Source organism: Pyrgilauda ruficollis, unplaced genomic scaffold, assembly GCF_017590135.1.
Source record: "Pyrgilauda ruficollis isolate IOZ18807 unplaced genomic scaffold, ASM1759013v1 scaffold11, whole genome shotgun sequence".
Classification (NCBI taxonomy): domain Eukaryota; kingdom Metazoa; phylum Chordata; class Aves; order Passeriformes; family Passeridae; genus Pyrgilauda; species Pyrgilauda ruficollis.
The window spans coordinates 6,096,037-6,110,295 of NW_024509210.1; the positions used below are offsets into that span (position 1 = coordinate 6,096,037).

The window sequence follows — 14,259 nt, forward strand, 5'->3', positions numbered from 1 at the left end:
TTATTAAACATTTTTGTTTGAAAGAAAAAGCAAATAAATTCTGCCACATTCCTCCTTTCTGCATCACTGTACTTGGAACATAATGTGGGCCAAGGACAAAAATGCTGCAGAAGCATCTTTTAGAAATATCGATTGCAAATGCTTGGTAAGAAGTGAGCTCATACATAGCACACTAATTGCACTTCTGAACAGAGATTAGATTAGGCTCTTCTGGAGTGAATTTAAGCAAATTAAGAGATATAGAAAGGTATGAAAAAATAAAATTACCTGATTGTTACAAGCAACAATGATGTGCTCTGGTTCTGGCATTACATTGCTTTTCTGGGCCACGAGGGTATCTTTGGTAAGTCCTGGAAGACGATAGGAGGAAAAGAGTCCATAGTATTGCTTCATGCAGAGAGGATGGCCAGACAGCTGTCCACGAGAAAAATCAGTAGGTAAAGCATGGCTGCAGAGAAGGAGAAAAACAAAGCCAGAGGAAAAGAGGGGAGAGAGACAGAAAGGAAAAGAAATCTTATCTGTCCTTTGTTCTGTTACAATTAGATCAGGTATAACACAAATTGAATAATAAAATGAGATTACAGTATAAGGGAAATAGATGAATTCCCATACCAAAGTTAAATACATCATTCCTGGCAGCTTCATGCATATTCATTAAGCAATTGCATTATCCTCTAGTGGCAATGGAAATAGCAGGTCACAAGCAGCTTTGCCATGTGCATGGGAAGCCTGACTAGCTGGGACCCCAAAAACCTGGCAGGATGGAATTCAGCAGAACAGCTGGGAAAGACCAGCACCTCAAAGAAAGGTACTGATGAAATTCCCTGCAAATCACAGCAGTCATGTACTGTGCTGACTGGTTAGAGTGTGTAGGAGAGGGCCTTGCTTGACAAGCAGGAATGACTTGGGCAATACAGTGAGAATTTTCTGTTTTCCGCAGGTCCTCACTTTTGTGCTAATTTTCACTTAGACCCATGGAGTAATATGTGCTGAAAACCTATTCTTTTTTTTTTTTTTTTTTTTTTTTTTTTTTTTTGGATTGGAAGGTAGGTGAAACCAGCATCTGTTTAAAAGCTTCTTTAGTGGCCAGGGGAAAAAAAAAATAGTTATCACAGTCACAGTTATGGCTATGGATTGTACAATACCCCACTGACACTGCAGCAGGAAATAATGGTGTTGCTGGTCAGGAGAGGCTGCTGAGACCACAGGAGGAAGAAAATCTTACAGTGCAGAGATTTTCCTTCTGCAAAAGAGGACTAAGCTTCCAACTTGTCAGACAGGGGAGGGGTAAAGAAGCAGGCAAGGAGGTTTACTCTCATACAGCTTATGAGGGGTAATATTTTATGCTAGTTTATCTTGGTTAACCACGCCTTTGGAACTGTTGCAGTTCTAAACCATGGATATTTGCTTTAGTTCCCAACTCCAAATTCTCTGTATCACTTATTTCCTTGTACAGGTGCATAATACATACCTTTTCCCAGTGTTTTTATTCAGAAAATAACAAGAGCATAAGTAGCTTATTTTTACTAGCTACTGAGCCAGCCTTTCTGTGGTGAGACTTCACTCCCTGTTAGAATGTGTTATTTCTCTGGGGGGAGGGAAGTGGGACAGTGTTGTTGTAAGTGGAGAGTGCAGTATGTGGAGAGTGCCACATACTTGGAAAGGTGTGCAGGCTGTGTAACCACAGTGCTGCTGCCCTGTGGGTGTGGGAAGCACAGGCTTCCTCTTGTGTTCTCAGTAACTCTGTTAGGCAAATTGTCTGTGCTCTTTTGGGCTGCACTGTGCCTGCCAGAGTGATGGCTGCTAGCCATCAAAAAGGATCCTTCTTCAATCTGTTACACTGCAGGAATACAGCAGAAAGGGCATAAAATATTGCTGAAGCTCTTGCCCTGAAGCATGCTGGAGCCCCAGCCCTTCCCCATGGTGGAGAGGTGCAATACAGCCCAGCTTTGTATTGAGAGCAGCCTTGAATCAGAAGCCCTGTGGATACTCAAGCTCTCCTTCCAAGCCACTTACGTGTCCAGTAAAGCTTTGTAGTCTTGCACTCCTGAAATGAGATTGGCAGCAAACCTGCAAGTAGCAGAGAGAAGTGACATCAGTCTTTTGTCATTTGGCAACACTGGGCTGTTTCTGGGAGACAGAGGAAAGCCTGAATGATTGATGACACAGCATAAGGAGAGAAAGTCTTCTGGCTTGGCAAGAAGAGCTCCCTGCCCCCACCCAAAACCTAAATTAATTCATGTCAAAAGAAATATGAAATCCTAGAGACAGTCCCTTCAAATGGTTAAACAGACTACCACAGGAGGAAGCCTGAAAGTGCTTATTTAGAGAATGGGAGCAGAGACTGAATATTTAATAGAATCCTCACATGGGTTTCAATATCAATACTCATAACCTGTCCAGCATTAGAGTACTTCCTGTCCTAAGCAGATATTCTTTCTGCAGAGCTCTGGACAGGTGTATATTTCCCTGACATTGTCCGTTTGCACTGTGTCAGAATGGGAGGCTCTGAGAAAAATATTTCCTTGTTAAAGCACGTGCATTAGAAAATGCAAAGTGGAGGTTTTTTGAAAGATGTGAGCACACTAAATTTAGTCAGTAATAAATGGAAGCATTTATAGTTATGTTTAAAGTAAAGTAAAAATATGCATTAGCTGTCTATGCAAAATGTTAAAATAATGCATATTTGTTTCAAGGTTCTGGCTGTTTTATAATAGCATAAATTCATATGCAGTTAATTATTTCAGTAATGAGTAGCTAGAGAGTGCTAAAAACAAAGAGGAAAATTGCACTATATCAAGGTAGATTTTTACTGTTTTAAAAGGAAGAATGTTTTGGCAAAGGCTGAAGAATGGAATCCTGTTTTAAGGGTGTCTGGAGAGGTATATTCTGTGCTTGGCTAGGTGCTTACCTTCTCACTTTTTAAATGATAGTAATTGCCCACAACAGCTCAAAGTAGAAAGATCAGTTCAGAGCTGGGACTGATAGGCCTGAAGGAAGCAGTGTTCTTGGGGAATAATGACTTCTGAATTCTTATTCTTAGATCCCCAGTGTTTCTGGTGCCCTTTTGTGCATCTGAGAGGGACAATTTAATGTCAGTGTGGCCTTTTCAGTTTGCAGGGTGGCTACAAGTCATAGTGAAGCCATGTTGAAGATTATTTCCCTTGAAACTGTGCGTCAGAAATTAGCATTTTTTTTCATCACAAAGTGGTTTACTTGAATCGCATACAGTAAAAAGCTTTGCAAATATTCCTTAAAAATATAAATCCCTTGGCATTTTTTTCATACAATGAATGTAATAGTAATGACATCTTTCTTTCTGAATATCAGTATGAGTTACCCCAGAAACACTGACCTCAGTCAGCAGGCCTCATAGGAAATCACTTTAATGGCTACAGCCCTTATTTTTTAATGAAAGTTGATTGTCTTTTTGCAAAAGCCTTACATTTAAAATATCCTTTCATTTAGCAAAAGCTGCAAAGTCGTAATACATTACCTCAGCTGGTCATTTATGTCCTTGAAATACTGACGAGCAAAGATAATTGCGGGGCTGGAATTGACTGGAAGAGCCAGGCGGTTGTTGAGGTACATGTCATCCAGCCAGTAGTTAAACACCTGAGGGAAGGGGACACAGCATCTTAAAGCTGCCAACAGCACACAGAAAAGCAGTCTGGGGTGAGGGGACAGTGCCTGGTGCTCCTGGTGTCAGCCATGGGCTCTGATTAATGGAGCTGCTGAGCATTTTCAGTCTGGGCTCTGTGACCTCAGCTCAGCAGAAGTCAGCCGCAATTCCATAATCCTATTTCTCAATCAATGGCAATTTACAGTGTGTTCCATTAAAAACTACACAAGCTCCAAATTGTGGTGCTTTGGGTATTTTGCTGTTTGCTTCTCTCTACAACCAGAAAATGTTTGAATACAACATGTTAACTCTTGCATAGCAATTAGAATATGCTTAAGAGAGGGCCAGGGTTTTAATAGTGATGCCTTTTCTCAGGGGGCTTCAAATATTTGTGAATGATGCCAAGATACTCCATTGCTAGCCATCAGATATTGTCCTGTAGCAAGACAGAGCATAAGAAGAATTTCCCAAGCCTAATGGTTCAATCCTGCAGAGAGTAGCACGTGGATAGGGCCCCTGGAGAATTCCCTTTGTGTCCACTGACACAAATGCAGATTGCTGATTCTTGACCCAGACAGACACACATTAAATTTCTAACCATTTTTATTGAAAACACAGATGAACAGTAACTGCATTCCTTTATGTCTAAGGAGAGATTGAAGAATCATTATTTGGAAAATGGAGGTTTTCATAAAAAGATCAAATGGCCTTTCTGAGAGGGCAGGCTTTGCATATGGTAACTATAAACAACAACGAAATTATGCAAAAATAATTACAAATGCATGCATCAGTTGAAAAAGTTTTCCTCCGAGATATTTCATTGCTGTTAGAACAGATGCTTCCCCCACAGTCTCTGGAGTCTTCGGGGGAACATGCTAAAGATATACTCCTGGCAAGTTAAATTCCAAATAAAACCATTTCTAATTTACCTTAAGAATCAGGTATTTTAATAGCCAGTATTTAAAACTGTCACAATTTCAGAAAATGCTTATGCATCCTTCCTCTGTAATTTTCATGCTATAAGTGCTCAAATGAGCAGTCATCTTCTGGAATATTATTTCTTATCAGGAACACTTTTTAAATGCTGGTTAGTTTAGCCACCATGAAGTTCTGTGATCACAATATGAAAATAAGATTGGACAGCATTTTGTTCACAAATTAAGCACTGCTTTTAAAATGAAAGCACTGACAGCAATGTAGCCTTTTCTCCCTGACTGTAGCAGCAATTCGATGGAGTTTTTTGTGTGTCACACAAAAGGGAGAACCACAATTCACTGACATCAGTAACAAGCCTGCAGGGTTTCACTGAATCCATAGAATCATTTTCCTTGTTGGAATGGAAGGACTTCAATAAAACTCTAATTTTCAACTGCCATATTCTAACATGGTTAATGAGGGCAGGATGAACTGCAACTTGGTGGAATGGTAAAATCTACTTTAGCTGTGGCTTACCTAATTTGCCTGCCTTGGGAAGCAGAGAGCTGAACTTTGGTAAAGGCAAAGGTCTCAGCATGGTCTGTGTGATAAATGTACATGAATATACATGTATGTGCATATTTGGCAAAGTAACTACATAGGTATAGTGTGACAATGAATGGCAAATAACAGCTCAATTTTAAAAGACTAATTCCTATAATGAAGTATTCCATTCCAGAACAACTGGAGTGGATCAGAACTTTGCGTAGATGGCTGTGCAAGGCACTTTTAAAGCCCTATCAGAAAGAATATTATTTCTTATCAGAAAGAATTTTTCATTCTAATAAAAATTCTAAATCCTGTTTTTAAGGTGAAGGAAGGAATGACATCCAAAAGGTGTGTTTCCTACAAGTGTTGTGACACTTCTGTGCATGAACCTAAGTTGAAGGAATGTCCTCATTAATGTTGACAAACTGCTGATCTGAAAACATAATAATGACATAGATTTTAACATAATTTAAAAAATCTAGCCTACTACATCTGAAATATTCCTTTGTCAGAATGACCTCTGTTTGCAGTGACCTGCTGAAAGAAAACAGTGATAGCATAGAGAACACCAGAAAGAACTTGAAAATAAGCATCATCAAACACAGCAAGTATTTTTTCTACTGCATTTGCTTACCCAGTTTATTGTCTTTTCACTTCTTTCCTCAAGCATTTGCTGCAAAGATTCCCCCAGGCCTCCTGCAATTCCAAATTTCTCCACAATGGCTTTAGTCTTTTTAAATTGCTCCTCTGGCACCAAGTGTTTCATGCACTGTAGGTACATGTGTAAGGTCTGTTGCAGTGGTGGAACTGGAAGTTTTGGCACTTCCTAGTCATTAAAAAGAAATATATATTGGTGAGTAATTCTACTTGTTTCCAATCTGTCCTCTTTTGTTTTCTTATTTTTTTCTTTTGTTGCTGATTAATATGTCACATCCGTTTTAAAATGAATTTATTCTGTTTTAGGAGTTGAGAGGCCTGATTAATACAAATATACTGTTTGTAGGCTTTGAAATGGATAGAGCAGTGGACTAGTGGAAAATTATCGAGGACACTATTCCTTGGTAAAAATTCTAGAAATCCTAGGACAAAGAAGCATGATGCAAACAAATACCCTGAGCTAAGCTCTAGGAAATCTGCAAATACATTACAAAATAATAAAATAATATCTTAAGGTATTTCCTTAGAAAAGAAGTTGTGATAAACTTTTAGTTAGTAAAACCATGGGTTAATACTTGTCTGGTTGGTAATATTAATGGTTATACAATTATAGAAGTAGAAAACATACCTGTTTATTAGTACTGATTACGTACAGTCCTCAATAAGCTTGTACTTTACCCTGCCAAACCTCTGCTGTCAGTCAGTCTGGAAGCCCCCTGGAAGGCTTGATAACATGTTTCTGTTTATACTTTATCCTTACCCTGTTTGGAGCAATAGTATCTGGGAAGAAAAGAGTTCCATGCTGTCCATGCAATTAAGTTTCCTTTGTTTTTAAATGTAGAATTAACAAAGTGAAGTGTAATTAGTCATGTAAAAGCCAGAGCAATTATTGGGACACACAAGACTGGACCTGGTTAGCATAAGAGATGTGATCATCAGGATGCCTTGGCAAGAACAAACAGAACTTTGAGGATTAAATCAAGACTAACTGAAGATTAAATCAAGACTTACCGAAAAAGAAAATTACAACAAGACTTCTGCAAGCAAGAGATGTTCTAAAATGCATAAATTTGTTTATGTGATGATTAATCCAATCATTGTAGTAAAAAATTATTAGCCTTTCTAGAATAGTATATAAGCATATGTAGTCCACAATCAGTTTGGATTCTGACCAGCTCTCAGTCTCCCTGTCTCTCTCTCCATTGCCAATAATTGGTGCTTTGCATGAGGAGAAGGAACAGCCTGTCTGGCTGCAATCGGCAAGCCCCTGGAACTGATTGTGATGGTGAGAGAAGCGTGTTTGGGCCCACAATCACCCATCTGCTGTGACTGCCAGGTGAGCCAGGGAGCTGATCCATGGGACAGAACACGTCCAACAAGAGAGATGTCTGTGAAACCATGCTTGCCCTTCTGGGCAGGCATGGCTCCCCCATCCTAAAGCATGACCTTAAGTCACTTTTATGATGGATGTCACGCACACTCCCCGGTGCCATCCCTTCTTCTATATTTACCCTCTGCTTCTGGGACAAGGTTGGCGTAAAACTCTATGACCTGTCTACGCTGCCTGGCCACAAGCCAGAGCTATGAATGCTTCCTGCTTGGAGGGGGGTCATGGATGCGATTAAAAAGGAGGGAAAGAGCGAGGAAGCCTGCAAGGCTATCGCTGAGATGGTCCTGGCAACCGTGCCAGATCAAAACCTGCCCAGGTCCCACTCTCCATCCCGTCCAGCACACCCTCCCTGATGAGCACAGGGAGAGAGCCCAGTCACCACCTCCAGTCCCACTGCCATACCACCAGCGATCCCAGAGCTGCCCGACACATCGCTTATGCGGCAGACACTGACTCTAGCAGTGGATGGGAGCTGGACCGTTTCAACCCTGGACTTATTCCCTTTGGATGTGCATAACAATTAGTTACAGATGAAAAAGAAAGCCCTTAAGGACAGAGACTTTGACACGGCTGCAGAAATCTTTATGGCCCTCATGTGACTTGGCCCGAGGGGGGGAAATCCACAATGGGAGCCCCTAGGTCACTCACCCTAGGAAACTGAGGAACTGCACCGTACCGCAGTGGAATGTGGATTGGGGTGCACTTACTTTAGTAATTTATTAAGAGCAACTTTTACTACTCACCTCGTGAGTTCTCATGGTGTTATGTTTTTGGCAAATCTTTTGCTCACACCAACACAATATGCCATATTTATGGCACAATGGAAAAAAGGACTGGATAATTTAATTACAATGTAAGCAGGGCATGTGAACCAAGCCCTGGCTGCCTTGCTGGGGTAGGGGGCATGGGGGATGGGGCATACCACTTCTAATGGCCAAGCTGCCTTAATGAGAGAAGCTTTAGAGGGTATCACAGATGCAGCTTATTTTGCTTTTCTTAAGGTTCCTGATGCCAAAACCCCTCAACAGTTCTTCATAAATATCAAACAAGGTCCGCAAGAGCCCTGTATGCACTTTGTGGACAGATTAAAACAAACACTGGAGAGACAAATCAATAATTATCAAGCAAGGGAAGTTATACTCCTCAAAATGGCCATAGAAAACGCCAATGAGGATTGTAGTCACCTTTTGAAATCGTTGCCTTCTGAACCTGAGCCCACTTTACTCCGATTGATACAAGCATGCAACCACCTGGGAACAATACACCACACCACGGCAATCATCTATCAAGTCATGGGGCAAGGCATAGCGGATGATTTTGCTGCCCTGAAATTAACCCCGGGAAAGCAGCTGGTTTGTTTTGGCTGTGGGGAATCTGGACACATTAAAAGAGACTGCCAAAAAGCACAGAAACCCAAAGCCCCGGGTCTATGCCCTCACTGTTGGAAAGGCCCTCACTGTGCTAGTCTGTGCTGCTCTAAGTTTCACCAGAATGACCAGCCTTACAGGGAAACTCATCTTGGAGCACAGAGCAGCACCACGCAGTGACACAAATCCCACAGCTGATGCAGCAACCAGGAGCACCTGCCAACTTCCAACACCCTGCCCGCCGGACAAGTGTCGCTGACCTATGTGCAGCCACCCCAGGCAGCACAGGACTGGACAGATCAAACAACATCACGTAGCATTACTCGATTCCTCTGTTCATTTGCTTCCCCTAGGAGTTTTCGGACTGGGACAGCATATGCATGCTTTGATCATAGGCAGATCATCCACCTGGATAACAGGGTTGTTTGTTCTCCCTGGGGCTATTGACTCTATGACTTGGTTGGGGAAATTAAGGTCATGGCTTGGACCCCCCCAGCTGCCCTGTGTGGTCCTGGCTGGGAGCCATACAGCCCAAATCATACTTTTTCTGGTAGCACCCCTATCTGCCCCCCTGACAGCTGAACAGAGGGGAGGAGGGGGTTTGGTTCCACAGGGATCCCGGAGATTTTTTGGACACAACATTCACATCTCAGCATCCCACATGCCAATGCAAAGTGGCTCTGAAAGGCAGGGACATAATTCTAACAGGACTCCTTGATACTGGAGCAGATGTGACTTATCTCAAAAAGGCAACGGCCCAGTGATTGGCCATTACTGTCTGTGCCTCAAGTGCTCTCCAGCAAAGACAACGTGTAGTGCAGATTATGAGGCCTGATGGGCAGATTGCCACAGTGAAACCTTTTGTGCTCTCTGTCTCCCTGGTTTTGTGAGGGAGGGATGTGTTGACACTGTGGGGAATTTTTATGCATTCAAATTTTGTGTAGGAGTCATTGGGACCTTAGACACCCCCCCACAATGGTCCCTGGCTGAAGTGCCCCAGATGCTTTCAAGCATTGGAAGGAGCAGGCCAGCTATCAAAGGCGACACTTAATACAGATCTAAAGCCCTGAAGGACACCTTGCCTTAGTCAAACCAGTTATATTTCTAGTTAGTTGCCTTTTTAATATTGTATTTTCTTGTGAGTTTTTTGGTACAGATATTTAGAATTATGTAACTAAATTTTTTAATTTTTTAGCCTTCAATGTTTATATCCCATTATGTTATTAAGCCAAACTTAAATCTATCATGCAAGCAATCTTTAAAAGCTGCTGCAGGGGTTGTGCCCCCCCCCAGCCTGGCACCAGCCAGCACAGTCTGACCGGCACAGCATGCTGAAGTTATAGCACATCAAAATACCAACTGATGCTACATACTATCCCAACTCTGTTAACATTTATCTTCTAATTTTAGTAACACGTGATTTGAGATTTTTAACAGGATTGTTACTTGAAAAATTCAAAGGTGTTTGTGTAAAAGTGGTGTTTTCCTACATATTAATAACATAGCAAAACTGCATAGTTCACTGAGAGTAATTAGGTAAATCATATGTTCAAGATTCTTTAGATCACTTTCAAGACTAACTTTGAACTTTATTCGTAGTAGTTATTTGCGACTTAACTAGAACTAGTATATAAAACTCCACTGTCAGCTTTATTAAGTGCTTGATTTTTACTCCACAGTTTCAATGAGGTCATTTTATTGTAAATTTTTCAGATGTTATTTACCTTGATGTTTAACTGTTATATGACAAATTTTCAGTAAATTTTTATAATAATAGAGTTTAAATAAGTTAATTCTTATTAAGATTAATTTTTGTTTAGTCTCCCATAATAATTGTATTAATTGTGATACCTTTCTTGTTTCAATGTTGCAGAGATTAATTAATAAGGCCATTAAAGGTGTGGTTTTGATTGAAAAGAGGAAGCTATTGGGACACACAAGACCGATGATGGACCTTGGACCTGGTTAGCATAAGAGATGTGATCATCAGGATGCCTTGGCAAGAACAAACAGAACTTTGAGGATTAAACCAAGACTAGCTGAAGATTAAAGCAAGACCTACCAGAAAAGTACATCAAGACTTCTGCAAGTAAGAGATGTTCTAAAATGTATAAGTTTGTTTAAGTGATGATTAACTCAATCATTGTAGTAAAAAATTACTAGCCTTCCTAGAATAGTGTATAAGCATATGTAGTGCACAATCAATTTGGATTCTGACCAGCTTTCAGTCTTCCTGTCTCTCTCTCCATTGCCAATGTGCAATTATGGGGACAGTGGGAAAACAAAGCAAGGAGGTAATTCATGGAAGACTGGGAAGCTGCAAGAGGCTGTGATGCTCTAAGTGTGGTTCCTCAGGGAGGGAGCTGTGTCACCTAGTTGAGAAATGGTCATCTAATGCAGCATGCTTGTCCATTAGTGATTAGTGTAGGCCATAAACTTTTGGAGGGTTTATTTTTCTAATTTGATTTTTGCCCATCCCTAAAGTAGGCAACGTTCATATTTTTTTGCTAGTTCTTGCTGTAATGGATGTTCATTTTAGTAGGACTGCAGTGTGATTTTTTGGTGGAAGAAAGGACTAGCAGTTACCTGTCCCACCTGCTGCTCAGAGTTAGTCCAGTGCATGCAGGGAGGGAGGGTGTAGAGGAAATGCTCTGAACAGTAGGCAGGGACTGGGTGTCCTCTGAGCTCAAGTACCAGCTCTGCCTTTTGACATCCTCAGAAAAGTCAGTGATGCATTATGTTCCCTATCTAGAAACCAAAGATTTTAGATACTCATGGAAAGTGTCATAGAATTACCTGTTATTAATGGAAATGCAAATCCAATTTAGCCTGTAATACACCTAGAAATAAAAGAATGGCAATTCTACAGTCTCAAGCTATGTCTAATGACATTTCTTCTGTCATTGATTTCTCGGTCATTGGAAATGGATGTGCTAACTAGTATTTCTTTTTGATACCTGGCTTTTGCCCTATCTTTCTGGGTAAGGTTCCTGTACAGTTCATGACTCTGCTTAGGAAAAAAACCCTGGAGGCGACTATTGACAGGCATACACATCCAGCACCTTCTAAACCAGCTTGAAAATGAATCATATGTGATAGTTTGATAGTGCTGTACTAGCATGAATAATTTCATGTCATCTCTGACTTTGCAGTATAAAAATATTTGTTGTATAATAATATTTTATTTACTGTAATTCTTCAGAGGATGTTGGGAGAAAGAGTTTATTTGGATATGAGAAGCACTAGTGTTAGATCAAGGTTCCTGGCTATAAACTGTTGCAGGATAACTGGTGTTCCCTGAAATGAAGAAACTGGCTCTAGAACAGAGCTTGGGTTACAATTATGATATTAATTTACAGAACTAAAAGTTGTTAAGTCATCTTCTTTTTTTCCTTTTTGTTTTCCCAGAAAGAGTTACTTACTCTTTCATCTTTACTGCATGAATCTTTCTCATTCTTCTGCATGTTTTTTTCTAGGTCAGGCATTCCTGCATTTCTTTTGGTATCTTTCGTTGAGGACAGAAATTGAAGTCACTTGGGGGCACTTACGGAGCCTGATGCCTCAGTTCTGGAAACAGAAAAGATTTAAAGTCCTGTGAGTAACCCATTATTTATAACCAAAATGTTCTAGGGGAGTATTCCCTGTGCAAACACACACAGAAGCTTCAGAATGCAAACTTGAAGAGAAATAGAAGTACAACATTCAAAGTAGCTAAACTGAGCCCTGTGGAGATTGCTCTGACATTGTTTGTCTCATTTTGCTATAAATTTATTTATTCAGGACTATCTGACACTCATAAAAGGTCCCTTCTCAGCATGGTTTATTTTGTCACTGTAATTTACTTTGCAATTTATTGTGGCATAATCTGCATGCTTTGTATTACTGTTATATGTTAGCTGGAGGAAAGAGGGGACTTTTCTTTGAATGTACTTATGTTGACACAGGTAATAGTAATGTTGCATCTTTCTATATTAGGATCTTGTGTTTCCTCCCCTTACCATTTCATATGAAAGCACCACAGCCTTTAAATGTATTTTTCATGGCATTGCTCCATGGGTACAGTGAGGTCCCGTGCTAGAAGATGTAAAAAGGAGCTTGATGGAGCCTTTTTCCTCTGCAGCCTAGAATCTCACAAGGTACCAGTGCTTTGGGGCACAGGTCTGGGCTGGGGGACCCTGTGAGCCTGCCTGTGAAGGCTTGTGGGAGGACTGCTGTACCAGGGGTTTGAACCATTTTGTAGAGCAGTCTTTCAAATAGCATGTACTTATCCAGGGAGATGGCTTACCCTGCTAAAAGTCACAAAAGTTATCTGTGACAGAGCAAATACTTCCACTCATGTATCTCTGGTACTGTGCTTATCCTGGTTTTCACTTCTAAAGATGCCTCTTCACTCTTTTCTGTGCAGCGATAAGCTATCTGACATGCACATTTTTTCTGATATACTAGTGACCACACCAAGCAATTGTCCTAATTATGACAGTACATAAGTACAGCTAAAGGAGAGGGAATTTTTTGTGTTCAGTCAGGTCTTGATGGATTAGAGAATTTTTTGTTTTCTTTTAATTACTTTGCACTGTGTGTATGCAAAATACATACAAAAGACAACGTGTTGACTGTGTAGATTTTTTTTTTTTCTGTAATCTTTGGAATTATTACATTTAGGGCACTGAAATTATGTCTACAACAGCTTTTAAGAACAATTTGGGTTAAACTCTACAGTGCATGAAAGTGAGTTGAAGAGTTTTGTTTAGCAATAGGCAGAGATGGCTGTGGATTATTCTTCTACTGAGGAATTAGCTTGGCTTTTGCAGCCTTGCAGCTTCAGCATGGCTCTGCCAATGTGTATGTGGTCACTGACACCTTGTGTTGATCCTGTCCTGCACTGGCTGCCAGCGGGGCCATGTGCTGTGAAATAGGTTATATAAGGTTGAGAGATGTCCCTGGGGCCCTGCAATGAGCCACACAGCAGACTCGTGTTGATCTGTCATCTGCTTACAATTTCAACCCAGGTGAGAGATGATGTCCCTCGTGGAAAGGCCACATTAACTCACTGCCCTGCTCCGCTCCTCTTGTGTGCTGCACAGGGCTCATCACTCAGCCATGCACTCTATTCCTAAAACACAGGTTCAAAGCACCTCAAATAATGCACATCCTGTGACTCTTGGAAGACTGTTGGCTTGCCCAGTTGTTTATGGGCTGGCCTCAGCCCCCCCACCTGCATTCAAATACAGAGCAGCCATTTTGTCTTTAGAGCCCTCAAACTGTGCTCCCTTAAAGGAAAAATCCCACGGGTATTCTTTTTGCTGGGACTTCTGTTCTTTCCTTATGCTTTTTTGTCAAACTGCAATATGGTGTCACGCTGACTGAAAGTCTACATTGGCTCAGTGTCTCTGGGAAGTGCTACTACTAACAGCCCTGCATATCTGTAAAAATAGTGTGATAAAGAGTTTGGAGGTGGTAGCCTGAACTGTGCTTTTCTCTGTTGCGGGGATGAACGGAGGCTTTGTCTCTGGTTCAAGTGCTGACAGCTTAGCATCACACCCAATCCTGTATTTGCTTAATAAAGGACAAGAAAACTGACACAGGAGAAAATCCTGCAGAAATTCAAGATGACTTCAAAGTTGCTCACTAGAAAGCTGTGAGGTACATTGTCAAAGTTATTAGGCAAAAAAAGAAAAAAATAATCCCAGCTGTTTTTTTTTTTTTTTTTTTTTTTTTTTTTTACAGCTGGCTTAGCTGGAGGGCTAGGGTGAGCAGCT

General features: G+C 40.9%; 1 protein-coding gene across 1 annotated transcript in view; it reads right to left on the reverse strand.

The window, feature by feature from the left end:
- Nucleotides 1–11,985, reverse strand: part of CHAT (choline O-acetyltransferase) — a 31,600-nt gene extending 19,615 nt beyond the window's left edge. The window contains exons 1-5 of the mRNA XM_041474993.1: nt 11,923–11,985; nt 5,721–5,912; nt 3,497–3,615; nt 2,017–2,070; nt 268–448 (exon numbers count right to left, since the gene is read on the reverse strand). Of these exons, the coding sequence (XP_041330927.1) occupies nt 268–448; nt 2,017–2,070; nt 3,497–3,615; nt 5,721–5,912; nt 11,923–11,985 (609 nt within the window). The remainder of the gene's footprint in view (nt 1–267; nt 449–2,016; nt 2,071–3,496; nt 3,616–5,720; nt 5,913–11,922) is intronic.
- Nucleotides 11,986–14,259: the final 2,274 nt, after the last annotated feature.